The following is a 21,935-nucleotide window of genomic DNA, read 5'->3' as shown; positions in this document are numbered from 1 at the left end:
AGTTAGGAAAGGTAAAAGAAAGTGATGCTGCCATATACACTAGAGAGCCATTCTGTCAGGGCGACTGTCCCAATGCCCTAGCACATCTGCCCAGCAGTGACCCCCTGCCTTCACTCTTTCATTACTTTATTCATTCAATCCATTTTAAGTTTCTAAGATGTGCTAGCCTCTGTGCTTGTTACAGAGAATGCAAAATGAGGAAAACAAAGTCCCTCTCTTAAAGCAACATGGAATTTAGTGGATATAACAACCTCTTTATATACAATCTCTTTATATACAAATCATTAAAAAATCAGCTCCACAAGAGAGGAATACACAAACTGCACTGAATTTAATGCCACTAATTTTACGGTACACCTTTATTTTATTTGCCACTAAGGAAGGAAAAAAATGCTGTCAATTAAATTTTGAGAAGCCATTGCCTGTTCTGATTTCAGAGATGTTACAGTTGGGAAATGTCTGTCAGAATGGTGGAATGTGGGAAATCTGGGGAAGCACCATCTAAGAGGCAGACTTTAGACCGGCATGTGCTAGAGGGAAGGGTGCTGAGGACCAGGATGGTGCATCAGCTACAGTGTGACAGGCCACAGGGACTGGCCTTCAGCACTGGGAGCAGCTCAGAAGTGTGGGAGCACACAGCAGGAAGCAGAGGGGGCTCGGCAGGAAAGGCAGAAAGGGCTCAAAGGAATGGCTGCATGCCACACCGAGGTATCACTATCCCTTGTGGATGAGCAGAAACTGATGGAGGAGGATGGTTTGAGCAAGAGGAGCCCTAGTGGACCTGTGTTTCAGAATGCTCCTTCTGGCAGCAAAGTGGAGGAAAGGTGAGAAAGGAGTTGAAAGCAGGAAAGGGCTAATGGTCACAGGTCAAGTGCAGGAATATGAGTGGTGAGTCATGACACTGGAGGAAGAAATACCAAGTATACAGGGGATAGATGGAATATAAGACATTGATCACAGGACTCTTGGGCTGCTGGCTGGGGACCCAGACTGACAGTGGGTTTATTCTTTAAAAACAAAAAACAAACAAACAAAAAAAAAAACAAAACAGGAAGAAAAGCAGGCAGGAGAGGAAAAAGATGACTTCCAATTTAGACATGAGAATCCTGGGGGATTTGTGGAACCACCACATGGAATGTCTCTCAGGCAGTGGGAAACACACATCTGGATCACATAATTACAGTGCCAGGAAAAGGGATGGCTTCTCCCTGCTTGAGGTCCTGGGATAGAATGGCTCTAGGGAGTCCCAAGTGTCAGTGCTTCACAGGTACAAGAGCAGAGACATGCTGAATGCTTACTGTAAGTTCAACACATCTTCCTATTGCCTCATGACAACAATCTACTAACGTGACTGTTAGGATCATTGCCAATTTACTGGAAATTACAACCTAGGAGGTCACATCACTATAAAGCTAACTAATGGTACTCAAGAGCCTAAGGTCAGTCCCAGAGCCCTCGCTGCCAAACTGGAGTCCAAAGACCAAACACCCCTCAAGAAGTGGCTGGCCACAGGCTAAAGATAATCACAGCCTCCTACATATGGATCGACCTTTCACTGCTCTAGACTTCTGGTATTTCTCGCACATGTACCTCCCCAGACCAGAAGGAAAAAATCAGATAACACAATCCTAGTTTTCATCATTCTTTCCCCAAAATGCTCTTGTCAAAGGACAATTCAGGGCTGGACTTGGACAGCGGTCTTAAAACTAGGTGTTTAAAGAACTCTTGAACACAGCTGATGTGTGAGGCAGGGGCTCCGTCCCTACTTCCTTCTCACAGTTACCTTTCTCCCACTTCTCAGAAAAAGGCATGGCAACCCACCCCTGGATGTACACCAACCTGATATGGAAGACCTCTGCCAGGGGACTAAACAGACGTCAGGGCTGAGGCTGCTGCCTTTAATCCAGGTTCTGTTACCTGCAGCACAGCATGGAATCTGCTCTGTCCTGCGACATTTCTAAGGGACAGTGAAGACTTCTGGCTCTCAATCTACAGATATCACACAGGGATGACAGTTTCTAATCAGCACCATGCCTCTTCAGTGCTTAGACTATGCCAAAGATGCAGGCTCTGAGGGAGAGACCCAGGGGAGAGCACAGGGATGAGCATGAAGGTGTAGCAGACTGCTAGCAAGGCACACACTTCATCCTACCTGTCTGGCCATTTATCATGATCAAATCAAGTGAAGATCAGAGGCATGTACACTGACATGGGACATGAACTGAAAAGAAATGGAATCAGACCATTTCTGACAGAGAATAAGTCTGATTAGACTGACTGGTTTGACAATGATGCATAGCTTTGCCAATGAGGTCATATGAAAGACATATAACATTTTGACAAAAATATATTTTAATCCAAAGAGAAGCTAAAAACATTAGTTCAGAGGAAAGGGACAGGTGGGAAATCTTTCACTCAACATATATTAGAGTCCCTTCTATGAGCTACTCACTGTACATGGCACAGAGATGTAAATGTGAGAAAGACATGAATAAATCATAACAATAAAGTGAAGACCACTCCTTTTCATGAGGGATATACAGACTGCAATGGGGTCAAAGGAATCAGGCAAGATGTTCTGAAATGAATCATAAATTTATTTTCTCAACGCTCCTGGAGTGTATCAGGTTAAACCCAGTGCCCCCAAATGGAAATGTTGTTCTTTAACAGCAGATATATTTAAAAGTCATTTACATGTTAGGTAAAGTCTTTCTGGTGTACTTCCCAGAAACTGCAGAAGTGAGAAGCTCCTCTAACTGGGTGAGAAACTCTTTTGCAAATCAATAGATTCCAATTCCTTTCTGTCAACAAAGCTAAAGGAGAACAAGACAGAATTGTAGCTGAGTGTTAAGGAATTATTTTGGATGATAATAAATCCCTTGGAGATTTTTTGACATATGAATCAGATGAAATAGAATTTAGTGATATTACTACAACAAATCTCCTTCTATTCCCATGTGTATATCTATATGAGCAAAGTTCCTCAGCACTTACATCTATAAAAACACTTTGATGATGACTAGCACTTCACTCCAATAATATGTAATATTCATCCACAGATACATCTCATCAAACATTTTTTCCTAAAAATTATTTCACTTTTCTGTTTAATAATTATTCATTACAATCTTAATACGTTTGTGTTGTTTTGATCAACTAAGAGCTAAGGAAAATAACGATACATCAATCCAGAACTTACTTTTAGTATTTAGAGATTTATAATTGTGAGAAATAAAAATTAAACTTAGATCCATACTTTCATAAAATGGCAGTATGACAGTGTGATAAATGACTAAGAAATATATTAGGATAAAATTCGATGGATAAAATGACATGGAAATACAACTTCAAGACAAAAAAGAAATCATATGAAACTTTTAACTGTTAAAAATGAGTTGTTCATACATTTCTTTTGTTCATACATTTTTAAATGATTTATGGTGGATTACCAAATCACTAAGGTACTGCGATTTTATTTGAAACATATTTTTTAAAGAGGGATAGTTTTTATTTTAAAAAGTCCATCTTTAAAATACATCAAAATTAAATCCTTTGGTAGGATGAAAAATTTTTATAGTCAACATAAAAATATTCGAAGGAGTTCATAGTTTTTCAAAATTATTTTCCATAGTATGTAAGCAAAGAAAAAAACTCATTGGTGTAAGAGCTTTGAGGTCCTATGGATTCTTCAATATCTAACAGCAAAAATATTCCCTATGGAACTTGGTAAGCTGTAGGAGAAACGCAGAGTGACAGACAGGGAGGTGGAGAAAAGGGCACAGCAGAGCATAGCGCATATGAGGATGACAAAGAGAACTGGGGATATGTAGGAAGGAGGATGACAGAAAGGTCATGGGAACACTCAGATGGAACTGATTCCTGGAAAGGCACAGGGGTCAGCTGCTTCTAAATGCCAGATAAAAGGAGCACAAAAAGGTTGGTCCCCTTGTGATAGAGAAGTTCAACATTGCCCAGGAACAAAAACATGACCCTGAACAAAGGAAGGCCACAAAACATTTTTTTCAGTTTCATTATTTCTGAAAGAATGTGCAAAGAAAACCATGGCTCATAGCTTTATTTTTGAATTTTAACACTTCTACTTTGGCTTTAGGTCACTCAAGAGACAGTGGTTTTTATTCCTTTAATTATTTCAAGAACTCTTAAACTCAAAGATTACACATACACACAAACACATACACAAAAGTTCTTATTTTTGTCCAAATTCTTCTTTAAGACAACCATACTAGTTAAAATTTAAAAAGATGTGGTTTGACTGCTTTCTTCTAATACTCAAGAATAGGTTTTCGTGTCTTTGAAAACAATGAATTAGGGCAACCCAGGTGGCTCAGCGGTTTAGCACCACCTTCAGCCCAGGGCCTGATCCTCGAGATTTGGGATCGAGTCCCATGTCAAGCTCCCTGCATGGAGCCTGCTTCTCCCTCTGCCTGTGTCTCTGCCTCTCTCTCCCTCTCTCCTCTCTCTGTGTCTCTCATGAATAAATAAATAAAATCGAAAGAAAGAAAGAAAGAAAGAAAGAAACAAAGAAAGAAAGAAAAGAAAGAAAGAAAGAAAAAGAAAGAAAAGAAAGAAAGAAAGAAAGAAAGAAAGAAAGAAAGAAAGAAAGAAAGAAAGAAAGAAAACAATGAATTAAAATAGTTTAGAAAAGGAAAAACCACTAAGAACTATAATTCTTCCCCACAAGCCAAAATGATAGCATGAAAAGCCAAGGGAGGCCAAGCTAACTAATCTCTCTCTCACCTGGCACCTCCTCAGGACCCCACCCACTCCCTAAAGGAACTCATGGTCCCTTCTTTGTTGAGTGGCTCTCACACAAAGAAATTCTGCAATGACATACCATTTGTGTGAAGAAGAAACTGAGAGAGCAGTCAGTCTGGCTTGAACAGAATATCCCTAACTTCAGCCAGCTGGCGGAGATCTAATTAGGCAAGCACTCCATTATCATTCTGTTATGGTAAAGTTTCCAGTCTCCTTCTCAACAAAGAAAGGATCCAAGGCCAGCCTAAATCTCTTTGATATCAGAGGGAAAAGGAACTTAATAGATTCTAATTTAACTCCAAATGACTTAATACAAGTACCACCTAGAGCAGAATAATGAACAGTTGGCTGTTGGGGAGCATGGCAGATAGAGCACGTTCATCAGACCATCGAGTACTGGAGAAGGAAAGAGGATGGTGGGTCTGCAGAGCAGAGAGCTGCAAAGGTAAAAGAACACCTGGCTGTGATCCCTGGCAGGAGCTACCCTAACATAACTGCCATCACCCTGACAAAAGCCTCCTACCCACAAACCTAGTACAAATAAAGGAGTACATCAATCTGAAGAAGAGAGGGGAGATCACCAGACTCAAAAGAAAGGAATCTAAAAGGTGCTGTGTGTTCTAAAATCTCAGGTTATAACATTTCTTCCAATAAAAAATAAATTGGTGTACGTGGAGCCCATAATTTTTTATTGCTCTAATACTCTTAGAAGTTTTCGGGTCTTGTAATGAAAATGTAAGTTTGTACAAGTAAAGAATGATCACAAATCAAAAATGTCTGGTGGCTTTGTCATTTTTTTTCCTTCTTTCAATCACCAAAGTTGAACATATTCTCTGTACCAGGCAGAGCAAGGCACAGGGCATACTGAGATCTATTATCACTTTCCCTCTAGGAGCTAGCTGGCAACACAGACAAGAAAATAGTTTTAAATACCACAATATGGTTCAGACTAGGAAGAAAGATTTCACATATTACAGGGGGAGCTCACTAAAGGCCCACGTAACCCCCAGCCTGAGAGGCAGCAGGCACCTTCAGGGAGGAGGCTTGGAGATTGAAGAAATGAGCTGTAGAAGACTGAAAGGAAATCCAGGTAAATGCAAAGCACAGGAGGCCACGTGGCACACCAGTGGGGAAATGCAAGGGATTCCACAGGGCTGAAGCATGGAGACGCAATGGAAGACAGTGAAATGAGAAGTAAGGCAGAGGAAGGATTATGAAGGGCCTTGTCTATGATCATACTAAGGCATCTGAAATTTAACTCTAAGGCAACAAGGAAGCCATTAAATAAGTTTAATCAAACAAGTGACATAATCACATCTGAACTACAGGAAGTGTTTTCACCTGGCGATGTAGAGCCATCAGACTGGAAAGGTAAGGCCACAGGTGAGCCACATGTGCTGCAGCCTCCAACTGAGAAAACAGGGAGCCTCAATGAAGGGGCACAATGGGAATGGAAGAGATTGTCAGGTTCAAGGGACATTTATGAGGGAAAAAGTAATATACCTTCAATCACTTGGCTGTAATGGCGGGCTAGTAAATGTTTAACATCTGCCTTTAAAAAATGCCCTGATTTGTAGCATTTGTCAATTTCTATGGGGTAAAAGTTCCCTTCCTGGCTTTTTTCAGACTCCTAGATGGTGTCACTGAACTTAGAACTGGATAGAAATGTGCAGTCAGCTCCTGCGAGTCAGTGTGAGTCAGCTCCAGCACTACTGCCAGAATGTGAGACTGGGGAGAGGGAGGAATCTAGGAAAATTCAAGGCCTCCCCTGGCTTGGAGACCTGGGTAGAGCGGGAAATGCAGGGTGTTAACTGTGCTCCTGAGGTCTGGTTGGGACATGCTGAGTTACACAAAGATATCAAAACGTCCAGCAGGCAGATGGACATAAGGGATGTGAACACTGCAGAGAAAAATCTGGCTAGAGATTATAGTTGAAATGGACATCATGGGGATCCCTGGGTGGCTCAGCAGTTTAGCGCCTGCCTTCAGCCCAGGGCATGATCCTGGAGTCCCGGGATTGAGTCCCACATCAGGCTCCCTGCATGGAGCCTGCTTCTCCCTCTGCCTGTGTCTCTGCCTGCCTCCCCCCCCATATGTGTGTCTCATGAACAAATAAATAAAATCTTAAAAAAAAAAAAAAAGAAATAGACATCACGATGAACTGTGTGCAAACCCAGAAGAGGATAAAGCACAGAACCCTGTAAAATACCAACAGTAAAGGGATGAACAGAGAAGAACTTGGTTAAAGATGCCTGAGAAAGATCTTAAGAAAAGGGAGGGTTTCTCAGGACCAAGTCCCCAAATAGTTCCCTGATGGATAATCAATTTACCAAAGAATTAACTCACTAAAGTTACCAAATTAAAAAAAAAAAAAAGTTATCAAGTTTACCTATTTTTAAAACCTACTTTTTAATTATTTATAAAGCAATTGGTTCATTGGAGGGTCTTGTTTTCAGCAAATTGGCTTATCTGAATATAAAAAGCCAAAGGAGTTTTAAGTAGCAAGGAAAAGTCAGGGCAACAAATGCCGCCTAGGAGGTCAATAGCTAACAGAAGCAAACCTTACAACACCGCTCCTCAGAATGGCAGTGGTGGGAAGATGCCCAGTGGAAAAGTGAATGGACAGAGAAGCAGAGGTGGTATAGAAGATTTCACTAAACGGAGTAGAGAGGAAACCTCAGGGAGAAGCTGCTGCTCATTTTTCCTTTTCTTGTATTTCCTATGTTGAATGGAAAGATCCAGCATTTAAGAAGAAATTGAAGCACCTGATGTTCCAGAAGGGGAAGAGGGAATAAAATCTGCATTAAAGGTGAAGAAGGGAGGAGATACATTTCTCTAACTCATTTCTGGAGCCATACTTCTGTTAGCATTTGGAAAATTGCTGAGTTTCATTTTACCATGACAATCAAGGTACATGACATCTACTTAAGAAGCTCTTTGCAATTCCATTTGATTCTAGTTAGAAAATTTCCTGAATGATACTGGTCTGTACGCTGAAGCCACAGGAAACAGGAACCAAACCTGAAAGTATGCCAACCTTGCATCATTACAGGCACAAAATTGTTTTAGATTCTCACTGTCCCAAACCCTCCTCCCCCAACCGTCATTGTTCTTCCCTTGCAATAGCCTACCCCTCCCAATGGCTTCCCACTTTACCAGGCCAAGAAATAAATACCCTCTTTTGTTTTTAACCCAATATATTAAAAACTTATTTCACAGGTATTTGATGCTGAGGATGATTTCTTCTTATGCGTAGAAACACTGATTGTTTTATAAAAGTACCAAATTCTTTCAGATCAAGTCACTAGCTTAAGTAAAGATCACCAGTATCACTTTAGCATTCCGCCATGTCAAAAGTGTCCCCTAACCATTACTGAAAAGTTATCCGTTCTTATAAATGAACTCTCTGCCTTACAAATGTTTGATTATTTTCTCGTCAATTTAGGATTTTCTCTTAATTAGAATTTAGTTATTTGCCAAAAACAGGGATTGAGTCACACAGGACTCCAGCATTGTAATGTAATATCCCAGTCATTACACGGTCATTCAACAAATTTCTCTGGCTACTCTTTCACAGGAAGCCAACTGAGAAGGTTCATGTTCACTATATTGTATAACTTTTATCTGTCTTTTGTAGCCAGGGGCCAGAACAGTGAGATAACCTAGGGCTGAAAAGAGTGAAAAACCCTTAACAGAAATTCCACACATCTGGGACAAACCATGAAGACTGCAGATTAAGCTGGGTAGTAAAGTTTGGCAAAAAGAAACAATTATAGGTTTAATTCAGCTCTCAAATGGCAAATTGAGATAACAGGGATTTGATATGATTTGATGTAAGGATTATATTTTGCTTTCTTTTACAAACTGTCAACTATAATGTCTAAAAAACCAAACACTTCTGATCTTTAGAGATTTATGCAAATATCAATTCTTAGAGGAAAATGTCTGACTCTCCTGTAAAAACTGCTACTACTAAAGTATATGTAGAAACAATGTAGCTGATTAGCAAAATGAGGATAGTTGCTTCAAAATGGAAATTCTAAAAACATAACTTACTACATACAAAAAGAAGAAACCCAAAGAGAACATCATCAAACAATATACAGGGGGGTTGCTAAAGAGGATTCTACTTTTACCTTAAGAATCACATGCAGTGGAAAATCAAGACTTGGGTTACCAACATGAGCCTTTGGTTTTGTTCTAAGAAACACAAATTAGTAACCTACCGTCCGTCTGAGATTTACTGAGGAATATTGTGCTGGCCCGAGGATGGTCTGAAGGATTGAATTCCATGTTCAAATCTTTAAAAAAAGAAAAAGAGTATACATAAATATCCATTTGGTAACGAAGAGGAGTCAAGATTATTTTCAGTTTTTTTTTTTTTTAATTTTTATTTATTTATGGTAGTTACAGAGAGAGAGAGAGGGAGGCAGAGACACAGGCAGAGGGAGAAGCAGGCTCCATGCACCGGGAGCCCGATGTGGGATTCGATCCCCGGTCTCCGGGATCACGCCCTGGGCCAAAGGCAGGTGCCAAACCGCTGCGCCACCCAGGGATCCCTATTTTCAGTTTTTTTAAATTGCTAATATATCCAAGGATTCTGGTTAAAAACCTAGAGTTATTATGTTAATATATTCTTCTAAGTTCAACGAGAACACTGTTATTTAGAAATTTGAGAAAGTAACACATAAAAATTAGACTCTTGGTGGGAGATCTGTTGGCCTAAAACTCCCATTTTCTTTTTAAAAGTCTGCTCTGGATACTACAAACCTGAGGATACTACAAAATAGCAAGACAGAGTTGTAATACTCAAGGAGAATTATGTGCTACAACTGACTCATCTAAAATCTACAGTTATGTGAGTAATATTCCTTGTTGAAGGTGAATGAAATAGAATATCTCAGCCAAATGAGCAACTACAAACTGTTTGATTAAGACTGTTATTTTCTAAAAAGGCAAAACTTTATCTTCAAAGCAAAGGCCACAGATTGGCCATCTGTGGGCATAATCCAGGGCCAGGGATATAGTTTGTTTGGTCCATATATTTGCTTAAAGTCTGAACCAACATATTATGATTTTTATATTTCAAACATAAACCACAAAGAAAAATGTCTGTATTTACAGCTTCTCTTAAGAAATCAGATCATTTGGCAATACTGGGCTCCCACCCAGTGGTCACAAGGGGCTGGAATGCAGCAGCTGCCGACCCCTCCCAGTGGGACCTAGGATTCCAATCTCCAGTGGTCACCCCTCCAGCTCCCTGACACTCCTCAGGTATGCTCCTCACTTTCAGACCTTCCTACCCCTATGTGCATTTGGTTTTGTAATCCCTGCCTCAGAACAATCTCCAAGGGCTTGAAGCTTATCAGTAGAGTATAAACAATTTAGAATCCCATCATAGAAGAGTTTTTCCAGCTTAAAAAAAAAAAAAGATTCCATTGGGAAAGAATATTTAGGGAAAACAAAAGAATTAAGTTTGGGAAGGGAGAGAGAAAATCAAAATGACTAGAAAGTCAGAATGGTCTTCAAATCAGTTTCCAGCATCAGAATGAAAACTATTTTGAGAGTTAAAAATAGACCTGCCCTACAACCCAGCAATTGCACTGTTGGGGATTTACCCCAAAGATACAGATGCAATGAAAAGCCGGGACACCTGCACCCCGATGTTTCTAGCAGCAATGTCCACAATAGCCAAACTGTGGAAGGAGCCTCAGTGTCCATCGAAAGATGAATGGATAAAGAAGATGTGGTTTATGTATACAATGGAATATTCCTCAGCCATTAGAAACCACGAATACCCACCATTTGCTTCAACGTGGATGGAACTGGAGGGTATTATATGCTGAGTGAAATGAGTCAATCGGAGAAGGACAAACATTATATGTTCTCATTCATTTGGGCAATATAAATAATAGTGAAAGGGAATAGAAGGGAAAGGAGAGGAAATGGGTAGGAAATATCAGAAAGGGAGACAGAACATAAAGACTCCTAACTCTGGGAAACGAACTAGGGGTGGTGGAAGGGGAGGAGGACAGGGGGTGGGGGTGAATGGGTGATGGGCACTGAGGGGGCACTCGACAGGATAAGCACTGGGTGTTATTCTATATGTTGGCAAATTGAACACCAATAAAAAATAAATTTATTATAAAAAAAGAAAACTATTTTGAGTAGTTAGTATTTATTTATTCAATTAATTTATTAATAATTAATACAATTATTTCAATAAATTTGCAAAGACACCAACAAAAATGGATTGCAACTACCCTCAGTTTTCATAGCTAGTCAAGTCAAAAATAAAAGGGAAAAAGGATGTCCATATACACATGGGAAGCAACACCAAACCATTTATTTTATTTCCTGCTCAAAAATACATAGGCAGGCCCCCTTATGCAGAGCAGTTTTCTTGGACTCAGTTTATTATCAAAATTATCATTAGGGGTTTGTAAAATACCACAAGCAAAAAGTGTAAAAAGTCTCCCCTCAGCAATCCTTTGAAGTGAGGCATCTTCCCTACATCAACCAATGGCTTACTGGACTATATAGCTCCTGACCTTACACTGGGTTCCTAATTAATGCATACTGAATCTGTAATGCTGTTTCAATTATCTGGTCCTCCTCCTGTGACAGCTATTAAAATTATATCTAAAGTGTAGCAGTTTCATACCTAAAGGCTATGGAAGAGGAAAAGGAAAAAAGACAACTTCTCAGACTTGCTTCAATTTGAACTAGATAAAATGAGGCCATAAATCTGGTGAAAATGAGTCCTTAGTGAGGGGGTTTCCTGCTCAAGTAGGATTTTGTTACAAAAAGGTCAAACAACCAATGTGCTATCCAATTTTTTTTTTTGAGAACTCCAGCATATGAAAACTGAGGGCATATATGTAGTCCCAACCATGAAGGATGCTGTTAATTTCCAAAACCTTAATTCCCCACAGAAGTACTGACTGTAAAAACAAGGTGCCTGCGGTATTCCATGTTGGTGGGAGAGCAACAAACTCAATCCCCTAGCCTTGGACAGTGTCAGCACTGCGATTTCTTGGTTTGTTCCCTTAATCTCCATTTTGGACCAGTTTTGGGGGGTTTCTTTGAGGGAGTGGGATGGGTGGAAGACTGTCTAGTGAGATTTTAATCTAGACATTTGAAAAATACATAGGCAGGCCCCCTTATGCAGAGCAGTTTTCTTGGACTCAGTTTATTATCAAAATTATCATTAGGGGTTTGTAAAATACCACAAGCAAAAAGTGTAAAGATTTTCTGCTTCAAGCCAATAGTGGAGCCAAGATAACACAAGACTGCCACTTCTTAGGGAATTGAGATCCTACTGCTTTTAAGTTTAAGAATGTCCTGAAAGAAGAAGACCTACACACGGCCAACAGATACATGAAAAAAATGCTCAACATCACTCAACATCAGGGAAATACAAATCAAAACTACAGTAACATATTACCTGCCACCAGTCAGAATGGCTAAAATTAACAAGACAGGAAACCACAGATGCTGGTGAGGATGCAGAGAAAGAGGAACCCTCTTACACTGTTGGTGGGAATGCAAACTGGTGTAGCCACTGGGGAAAACAGTGGAGGTTCCTCAAAAAAAGTTGAAAATAGAGCTACCCTATGACACAGCAATGGCACTACTAGTTATTTACCCCAAAGATACAAATGTAGTGATCTGAAGGAGCACCTGCACTGTAATGTTCATAGCAGCAATGTCCACAATAGCCAAACTGTGGAAAGAATCCAGATGTCCATCAACAGATGAATGGACAAAGAAGAGGTGGTATACATATCTGTATATAGATACAAAATGGAATAAATGGAATACTACTCAGCCATCAAAAAATTGAAATCTTATCATTTGCAATGACATGGATGGACCTAGAGGGTATTATGCTGAGTGAAATAAATCAATTAGAGAAAGACAATATCATAGAATCTTAAGCAAATGTGGAATTTAAGAAACAAAACAGAGGACCATAGGGGAAGGTAGAAAAAAATAAAACAAGATGGAATCAGAGAGGTAGACAAACTATCAGAGACTCTTAATCATAGGAAACAAATGGGCTGCTGGAGGGGAGAGAGGGGTGGAGGGATGGGGTAACTGAGTGATGGACCTTAAGGAGGACACATTATGGGCACCTGGGTGGCTCAGTAGTTGAGCATCTATCTGCCTTTGGCTCAGGTTGTGATCCCGGGGTCCTGGGATTGAGTCCCACATTGGGCTCACCACAGGGAGCCTGCTTCTCCCTCTGCCTGTGTCTCTGCCTCTCTCTCTTTCTGTGTCTCTCATGAATAAATAAATAAAATCTTTAAAAAAAAAAAAAAAGGAGGACACACGATGTTAAGAGCACTGAATATTATATAAGACTGATGAATCACTGAACTCATCTCTGAAACGAATATGCAGTATCTATTAATCACTTGAATTTAAATTAAAAAAAAAAGATCTGGAGGACAATCCCTGGAGATAAGATTCTATGCTAAAATGGTCACAAACCCTAGAAACGGCTAAGAATGGAGACATTCAGATTCTGAAAGGGCTGCCAATAATAGGGCATTTGTTATAGTAAATAATAGTGTGCCTAGATACTGGAATGCTATGCCACCATAAAATAATCATGTGAACTGCACTAATCATGGTGAGCACAGCATAATGTATAGAATCGTTGAATCACTACATTGTACACCTGAAACTAATGTAACATGTCAACTATACATAATTTAAAAACAAAAAACGTGAAGAATATTTGATTCACAAGGAAATAGCAGTACCATATGTCATTAGGTGCAGAAAGCAGGTGATATTTTTGGAGGGACTATGCATAGATATAGCATATATACACTAATATTTGGTTACCTTTGAATAATGCAAGGGAGACTTTTTTCTTTTCCATGTTTTCTACATTTCCTGCATTGAGCATATTTTCTGTTAACTTATGAAATTTCAAACATCTGTGTTTTAAAACTACTTGTGAAAAATGATTTAGGCCTTCATGATCCTCTAAGTAGGTGGGCTGTTATTTCCCCAGCAGGCGCTGGTGTTTCCAGGAGATGCACTGCGGTCTCTTGGATGTGGCTATCGCATCCCCTCCCCACAAGTCAGGGGCACACAGCCACCAAGATGTGTCTCCCCACAAGCTCTGGCCACGTGCTGTAGGAACTCATGATAAAAGACACCATGCTGTGAGGGACTCCTGAGTGGAGGTGCCTTCGTCCTGCCAGCAGCCACTATGCATGTACACGACATTTCCTGGTTTAAACAGAACAGGGCCACAGGGGAGGATGACTGCTTCTCCTTCCACGCAGAGCCCAAGGAGCAGGAATCATGTTTCATACCATCCCTACCAAGTCTGATACAGGAAGAGATTATCATGTTTCCTTTATGGCCAAGTCATAATTCCAGGTCTGAATATTAACACTCACTTATGTCAGAGGTGGTTTCTTGCATGAGTGGCAGGTCAATTATCATCCCTACCCAGTTCAGAGACACAGAGGAAGTCATGTAGAGTTCAGAAGAATCTTCACGATCAGGAATTGACATGATACTTGCAGATAAGGCAAGTGAAGCTGACAGAGGTTGAGGGTCTGGCTGTGTAATCATAGAACTTTAACCAAAACTCTGGTCTCCACCTGAAATCTGGAGACCAGAGTTTTCCTTACTACTCTTACCTAGGCCAGACCTTGCCTCAGATCCTGATTGCCCTACAAGGACTTAAGTCTTTAAGGAGGCAAAAGCTGGCACAGAGGAAAATCCAGAAGCCTTGAAAGCTGGGTTCACACAATCTTTAAGTTCTCCCTGGAATTAAAATTTTAGGACCTAGATCTTGGATGAGATAACTAGGAAGTTTCTACACAAAGAAAAATCAAGGAAATCTCTGCTTCTAGATGCAAGAGTACATATAGCACTGCTAAGAAAAACAGAGAGAATCAGCTCATTTTTATCTGCAAGCACGGCCAGATGTTACTACCTTCTCAACACTTGCACAAGCTGCCAGTGCATTACTCAGAAAAAAGTATTTAACGACATGCTGATTTGCATTTCTTCCAATCCTAACCCAGATCCACATTCCATAACCATAGCATGGAGAATAATAAAACTTTTGCCAGGTGTAGGCCAGTGGGCTAACTTTGCATGGGACAAGTCTGAAGGCCAGATTTCTCTTACCTGTTAATGTGAAGGTGGGCCAACCACAGGACCCAGTTTACCAGCACTGATTTAAATATGTACAACAGCAGAATACAAAGGTACAAGGAACTGCCCAGTGTTTCTTACATACAGGTTTAAAAGAGCAACTCCAGGTCTTGACGAGAAATACGGCAATTACAATATGCACTTTGGCAAGGGAACACCAACTGTTCAGGAACAAAAAATGGGAAAAGGCAGCATTCTCATAAGCCAAGGAAAGTAAACCTGCCATATCACTCAAAATTACACTATGAAGTCAAACATGACAAAATTGCTCCTTTAGCCATAAAGAAAAAAAATCCCCATATTGCAGAAAGTCAGGAAAAATGATACCCCAAATGTGAACAGTGAGTTGGAACACATTTGGAAGAGTGTAGTGATTTCAGTTCGGCTCGGTGATATTTTTCTTTCTTTTTTTTTTCTTTTTTTTGTCTTTTTAAATTTTGATTGAGGGACCCCTGGGTGGTTCAGTGGTTAAGTGTCTGCCTTTGGCTCAGTGTGTGTGATCCTGAAGTCCCCAGATCGAGTCCCACATCAGGTTTCTTGCATGAAGCCTGCTTCTCCCTCTGCCTATGTCTCTGCCTCTCTCTCTGTGTCTCTCATGAATAAATAAGTAAAATATTTGAACAAAAATAAAGATTGATTGATTGATTGATTTAGAGAGAAGGAGGGAGGCAGAGAGGGAAGACCTGTGCTCTTGAGCAAGGTAAGGAGTAGAGGTCGAGGGAAAGAAAGAATGAATGAATATTGTGGGTGTTTATCAAGGCCAGTCCAACCTGCCATGGTTTTCATTCATTCATTCAACTAAAGTGAGCATCTTCTAAGTGGAATTCAGGTACTGCTGAGTTCTACATATTGAGGATACAAGATACAGAAGGGAACAAAATAGATCAAGTTTCTGCACTAGATCATCCTTCTAATTTTAAGGTGTGAAGTACCAGTGGAGAAAACAAAAAGAATAAAAAGCCATTAAGAATACTACAAATTCTATAACCCACATTAAGAAAGCTAGAAGTCAACTATCCTGGATTCTAGGAGTCATTCATTCCCCCAAAGAGAGGCTCAAATTGTGAAGCAGAAAAACATCTTTTATAATGTAAAAGATCTAGATTTGCATATACCTCTGCTAACTCTATGGCCTTGGGCAAATTGCTATACTATTCTAGGTTTCATTTTCTTCTACAAAGTGGGCAAAAAACTCCTAACTTAGAGGACTGCCACGAAGATTAAAAGATATTCATATAGGGACGCCCAGGTGGCTCAGTGGCTGAGCGAGCATCTGTCTTCGGCCCAGGGTGTGACCCCGGGGTCCCTGGATCAAGTCCCACATCGGGCTCTCAGTGGGAAGCCTGCTTCTCCCTCTGCCTGTGTCTCTGCCTCTCTTTGTCTCTCATGAATAAATAAATAAAATCTTTTTTTAAAAAAAGTTATTCATATAAAGCAATGAGTAGGGGATCCCTGGGTGGCTCAGCAGTTTAGCGCCTGCCTTGGGCCCAGGGCGTGATCCTGGAGTCCCGGGATCGAGTCCCATGTCAGGCTCCCTGCATGGAGCCTGCTTCTCCCTCTGCCTGTGTCTCTGCCTGCCTCTCTCTCTCTCTCCCTCATGAATAAGTAAATAATCTTTTAAAAATAAATAAATAAATAAAGCAATAAGTATAATTTCTGTCAAATAGATACCCCATATAGAATGGCTACTAAAATTTTAGGGTATTAAAAAACTTTATTCCATAGCATCTAACTCAGTGCTAAAGACACAAAACTCTCCAAAGATGTATATTAAATTTAAAGACACTAAAAATGATGCTAAACCATCATTATACAATATCTGTTCTCTAAGGAGTCCTGGTTGGAAACGGATGTTTATAACTTCAGTGTTTCAAATTCCTAATACAGATTCTCCTACCTCTTATAAAAAAGGATAAGATAATCCATAATGACAAGATGAAGTAGCCTCTAATGGAGTGATTCTTTAGAGAGAAAAGGCAGTTTTAAGAAATGTTATGGAATCCCTAGCATTGACTTCAGCCTAAATCTTGGGAAACAGAGTTTTCAACTATTAACTGCTTCTTTATCATAATGATCATGATGATATTAAGACATAAGTCAAATTAAAATATTAACAGAACAGACATTCTAAGATTCTCCTGCCCCACCTTCAGGTTAATTACAAAGATATTCAGTCACACGGCTTTGAGTCCCATTTGAGCTGAGTACAGGTTATGACGGGATCCTTTTATTCAAAACTGAAAAGAATCAAACAGCATGCCTGCCAACCAGTTTGATTCAGCAATATTCTCCAATGTCATGTAACCTAATTTTCTTCTGTTCTTTCCACAGATGTCACAGTATCAGGGATCCACAATTGCTCATCTTGGCTTTTTAAACCAGCAACAGTGTTATAAAATAATGCCACGGATAAGCAGGAATATGGTCTGGAAAGCTAGAAAAACAGAAAAGTGCATCAAGGCCTATAACGTAATGGGTCTAATATAGATAGAAGAGGAGACACAAAAGACATTTGCACAAAACAGACAGAAACTTCCACCTTCTACCTCTTTTCTCTGCACTGCCAGCTGCAGGTTGATCACTGTTTCTTGTTTTTAGACAAATATCTGACACGATCAAAATCTCAAACTTTTAATTTCACCTTTAGGTAGACACATTTCTATATCTGGCTATGATCTTCAAGGCAATGACGAAAACAAAGTCTGTTAATTTTAAATCAGTTTGGTTTCCTTTTTTTTTTTTTTTTTTAAATTACCATGGTCCTACTGCCTAAAAATCAGTAATTATTCCCCCATTTTCATTAGCCCAATGAGACCAAAATCGAGACCATCCTTCCCACTCCTCCACCACTCCCCTCCACTGGTTTGCTCTATGTGTTGCCACCAGGCAGGCCTTATCCCAGCAGTTGAAGACCAATTTATAATAATCACTGCTGCTGCGGCAGCAGGCTGCTGGTACCAAACTTCCAGTTAATTTTAAAGCCGTTTTCTAATCCCACTGATTTTGAATTTATTCTTCTAATTTGGAGTTTATTCTTGCAATTATTCTCACACACTTAGATTTGGTGATTCTATTTTCACTCTACTTTTAGCTGCCTGCATCCCCAAGGGTAGTCCATGCATGTGGCTTTGTGAGCACTGATATCTGGGTCCACACATCTATGTATGCTGGGTCTCTAGGTCTGAGTCTGTGTCTGCATCTCTCTGCACACACACGTCTCTCTCATTTGCATCCTCTCCTTCCCTCCATCAACCTATCTATCCATCTACCTCTTTCCAACCTCTCCTTCCCTCCATCAACCTATCTATCCATCTACCTCTTTCCAACCTGTCTCTCACTCTCTTCCACTCACTCTTTTCCTCTTTCCCCCACTCCTTCCCTCCTTCCCTAAACCCTTCTCTAGCCTCTCCACTGTCTCTGTCTAATATTCTATTTTTTAAAGATTTTTAAAATTTATTTATTCATGAGAGACAGAGAGAGAGAGAGAGAGAGAGAGAGAGAGAGAGGCAGAGACACAGGCAGAGGGAGAAACAGGCTCCACGCAGGAAGCCCAACGTGGGACTTGATCCTGGGACTCCAGGATCATACCCTGGACTGAAGGTGGCACTAAACCCGGGGCTGCCCACTAATGTTCTATTTTAGGATGAACCAAAGGAGACAGAGAGATCCTAATGTTGAGACTACAGACAGATCTTGTGCCAATATGGCAGCTTGGATAAACTAAAAGCTCCCGCACTGCAAGCACTCAGGAATGTGAGATAAAATATAAGACATCCTTGTAAATGCCTATGAGAGTGTGTCAAGAAGTCAAGGAAATGACCTGAAGCCCTAACTAGAGAGAAAACTGAGGTCTTCCAGCAAGGATGGGCTATCCAGCAGTAAGAGCTGGGTCTGAGGTCTCATCTATCATCCTGGCAGAATTACTAATCTAACCTCCTTTACTTAAAAGTGCTTTGGTTGGGGATCCCTGGGTGGCGCAGCGGTTTGGCGCCTGCCTTTGGCCCAGGGCGCGATCCTGGAGACCCGGGATCGAATCCCACATCGGGCATCCCGGTGCATGGAGCCTGCTTATCCCTCTGCCTGTGTCTCTGCCTCTCTCTCTCTATCATAAATAAGTGAAAATTGAAAAAAAAAAAAAAAAACTAAAAAAAAAAAAAGTGCTTTGGTTGGAAGTCACCTTACTTTAATATCCTACAGGTTAGATATAAGCCCTTAGAGTGGACAGAAGTTGGAATTGCTGCTTTTACATATATGGGCTATGGTCTCAACAAAAACTAAAGTGGAAAAAAAAAATGAACGCAGATGAAAAAGGAGTCCAGGATAAGAAAGGAAAAGGATCCCAATCCCCCACTAACTGGTAATCATTGGTGTGTCTCCAATGTGGTTTTTGAGTTCTACTCTACAAATATAGTTCAGGAAATCCCTAGACACATTTATACCAAACTGGTCGCATGTCAGTGATATACCTGAATCCCTGACAGAATTCACTGTAAACTGCTCTGAAGAAGCCTGCCTCCCAGAGCTGCACCAGACTGTCCTCTAAAGATAGGCTCACCATCCAAAGTGGCAAGACATAGAAGGAAACAACCCATTACAAGCAAGAGTCAGAAGACATGACAAACAGCAAGATTAGGCTTTCAAGAACTTGGGATAAGAGAACAATTGGATAGACATCATAAAATAAATATGTGCACAATTATATATATTAAGTAAACACATAAAGAAATAAAAACATAAGAGAAGAAAGAACATTTTGGAAAAAACTCAAGTCCGTATGTATGTTCATATATACATAATGAATGTATTATACATGTGAACACATATATTCTAGAAATTAAAAACACAGTCCTTGAAATCTGAAATTGAATAGATGGGTTAAATAGCAGATTAGACTCATCTGAGCACAGAACTCATACCCTGAAAAACATATCTTAGGAAATCACTTAGAATGAAGCACTGAGAGATAAAGAATTAAGAATGTATAGAATGAAAAAATCCAACTAATAGTGGCTCTGCACTCCATAACCCTTGAAGATAAAAAAGACTCATAGCAAATCCCTTTAATCTGATAAAAGGCATCTTAATAAAGGCTATGTGCCCAAAACCTACAGCAATCCTCATACTTAAATGGTGAAACATCAGGTACATTCTCCTTAGGTCAGGAATAAAGCTGGAATCTACCTACCTTCAACATTGTATGGAATGGGATAAGAAAAAAAACAACATAAAGAGAATTTACTGGATTGGAAAGAAACAGAACTGTTGTTATTTGCATATAATCCTCAACTTAGAAAATACAAAGAGCTTTACAAGTCTATTGGCATTACATAAAAATTAAGATATAGGAATTATTTTCATTCGATTACCTTAGTAATAGTAATAGTAATAGTTTACCTTAGAATACCTTTCAACTAGAGGAACAGCACCATCTCCTTTACCCTAGGGTGTTGAGAAATGTATGGGGACAATTTTGGCTGTCACAATGATAAACAGCAGCTACTTGTCTATTACCACAGTCCCACACAATGAGGAACTATGCCACACAATGCCAACAGGGCATTCACTGAGAAACACTGTGGCCTAGAGCAATAAACAGTGTAACGATAATATTAAAAAGGTTCAATTTACTAAGTTACAAAAAAATTATCATTAAATTTAACAGAAAATTATAAGATCTTATACATAAAATTGTAATATTTTATAAAAAGAACTAAAATAAATATATATGTATAGATGTTCTGTGTGTGCACACACACACACACACACTCAGAGTCGCATACAATTATTCACATGCATACACATCCTTATTTGGCATCACACCTATCCTGTATCAGACCCCTTGGTACATCTGAGCTGGGGATATAGCACTAAACATCAGACAAGGTTCCTGCTCACAGAATTATCAACCCAAGTGTTTGAAAGTTTAAATATTATCACTCTGGTCATGTTCATATTACAAACTAATCTCTTCCACTTAAAAACTTAAATTTGGGCAGTGGCTTTTCCAGGGTACTTTACTAGCTTCATCCTAACATTACTCTCCTTTGGGCATTTCGCTGATTACTACTACATCCACTAGAGGTCAGGCAAGGAAGAACATAAAACAGGTTAAGCTAATCATTAATGGGAGGGGGAGGGAGTGGGGGCACTAAGAGCACTAAAAACAGTGCTACTACATGCTCACTTCCATATTAGATTTCGTGGAAGTGCAGGTACAAACTAACACATCCAAGAATATTTTGTTCAACACAGTACTGTTATTTGCATATAACCCTCCACTTAGAAAACAGGAATAAGCTCTCACTGACTTACATGTTGGGTCATCACTCCTCTGTATACCTGGCCAGTGCCATACAACTGGCTGGCCTGGTTTCCCACTTTTCTTTGCTTTATACCGCTATACTTTGTTTTCCCCACACACATAACCTAATATCCTTTGTTTTCAGGGGCTTGACCAGACCAACCCCTCTACCAGGAAAAAACCCTCTCTAGGTCAGCCCACCTGTCCATTCCTGCCCCCACCTCACATCTGGCCAAGGCTCATGGTCCCTGGGAGATTTCTTGACTCATCTAGGCTTGCTCACTTGTCCTTCTCCACACCAACCAAACTTGTTATATGCCTGTGTTCTAGCGATGTTTTTCTTCTATCTCCATAGCTGTTGGTCTGAATGCATAATACCCCAAAAGTGTGCTGACTGTATAAAAGGTCAATGATGAGTTCAGATATCTTTTAGATGCCACCAAGGTAATGAATCAGATGTATGTATTAATATAAAGATATTCCAGAATAGTCCCCCCCCCCCATGAAGGAGCTTCTATCCTCCAACACATATACACACATATACTTAGTTCCACAAATCCTTAAGCAATTCAGAATGCAAAAAGGATCATATGAGTAATGCTGATGGGAAGTGCTCCAAGCATGTTCCCATCTTCCCATCTGATAGAACAGAGAGGACTCCCTAGAA

At 40.0% G+C, this 21,935-nt stretch overlaps 1 protein-coding gene across 10 annotated transcripts in view; it reads right to left on the bottom strand.

Annotated features, from left to right (window-relative positions):
- Positions 1-21,935, bottom strand: part of CCNY (cyclin Y) — a 334,546-nt gene that overhangs the window by 80,758 nt on the left and 231,853 nt on the right. For 6 of the 10 annotated variants that reach the window (XM_072825247.1, XM_072825246.1, XM_072825243.1 and 3 more), the window contains one exon: positions 9,003-9,077. The exons of the other annotated variants lie outside the window; for them this stretch is intronic. In XM_072825247.1, coding sequence (XP_072681348.1) covers positions 9,003-9,077 — 75 coding nt within the window. The remainder of the gene's footprint in view (positions 1-9,002; positions 9,078-21,935) is intronic. 10 annotated transcript variants of the gene reach the window in all.

This window comes from Canis lupus, chromosome 5 (assembly GCF_048164855.1).
Source record: "Canis lupus baileyi chromosome 5, mCanLup2.hap1, whole genome shotgun sequence".
Taxonomy (NCBI): Eukaryota; Metazoa; Chordata; class Mammalia; order Carnivora; family Canidae; genus Canis; species Canis lupus.
Note: the sequence above shows the minus strand (reverse complement) of the source record. Positions and strands in the feature narration are given on the sequence as shown.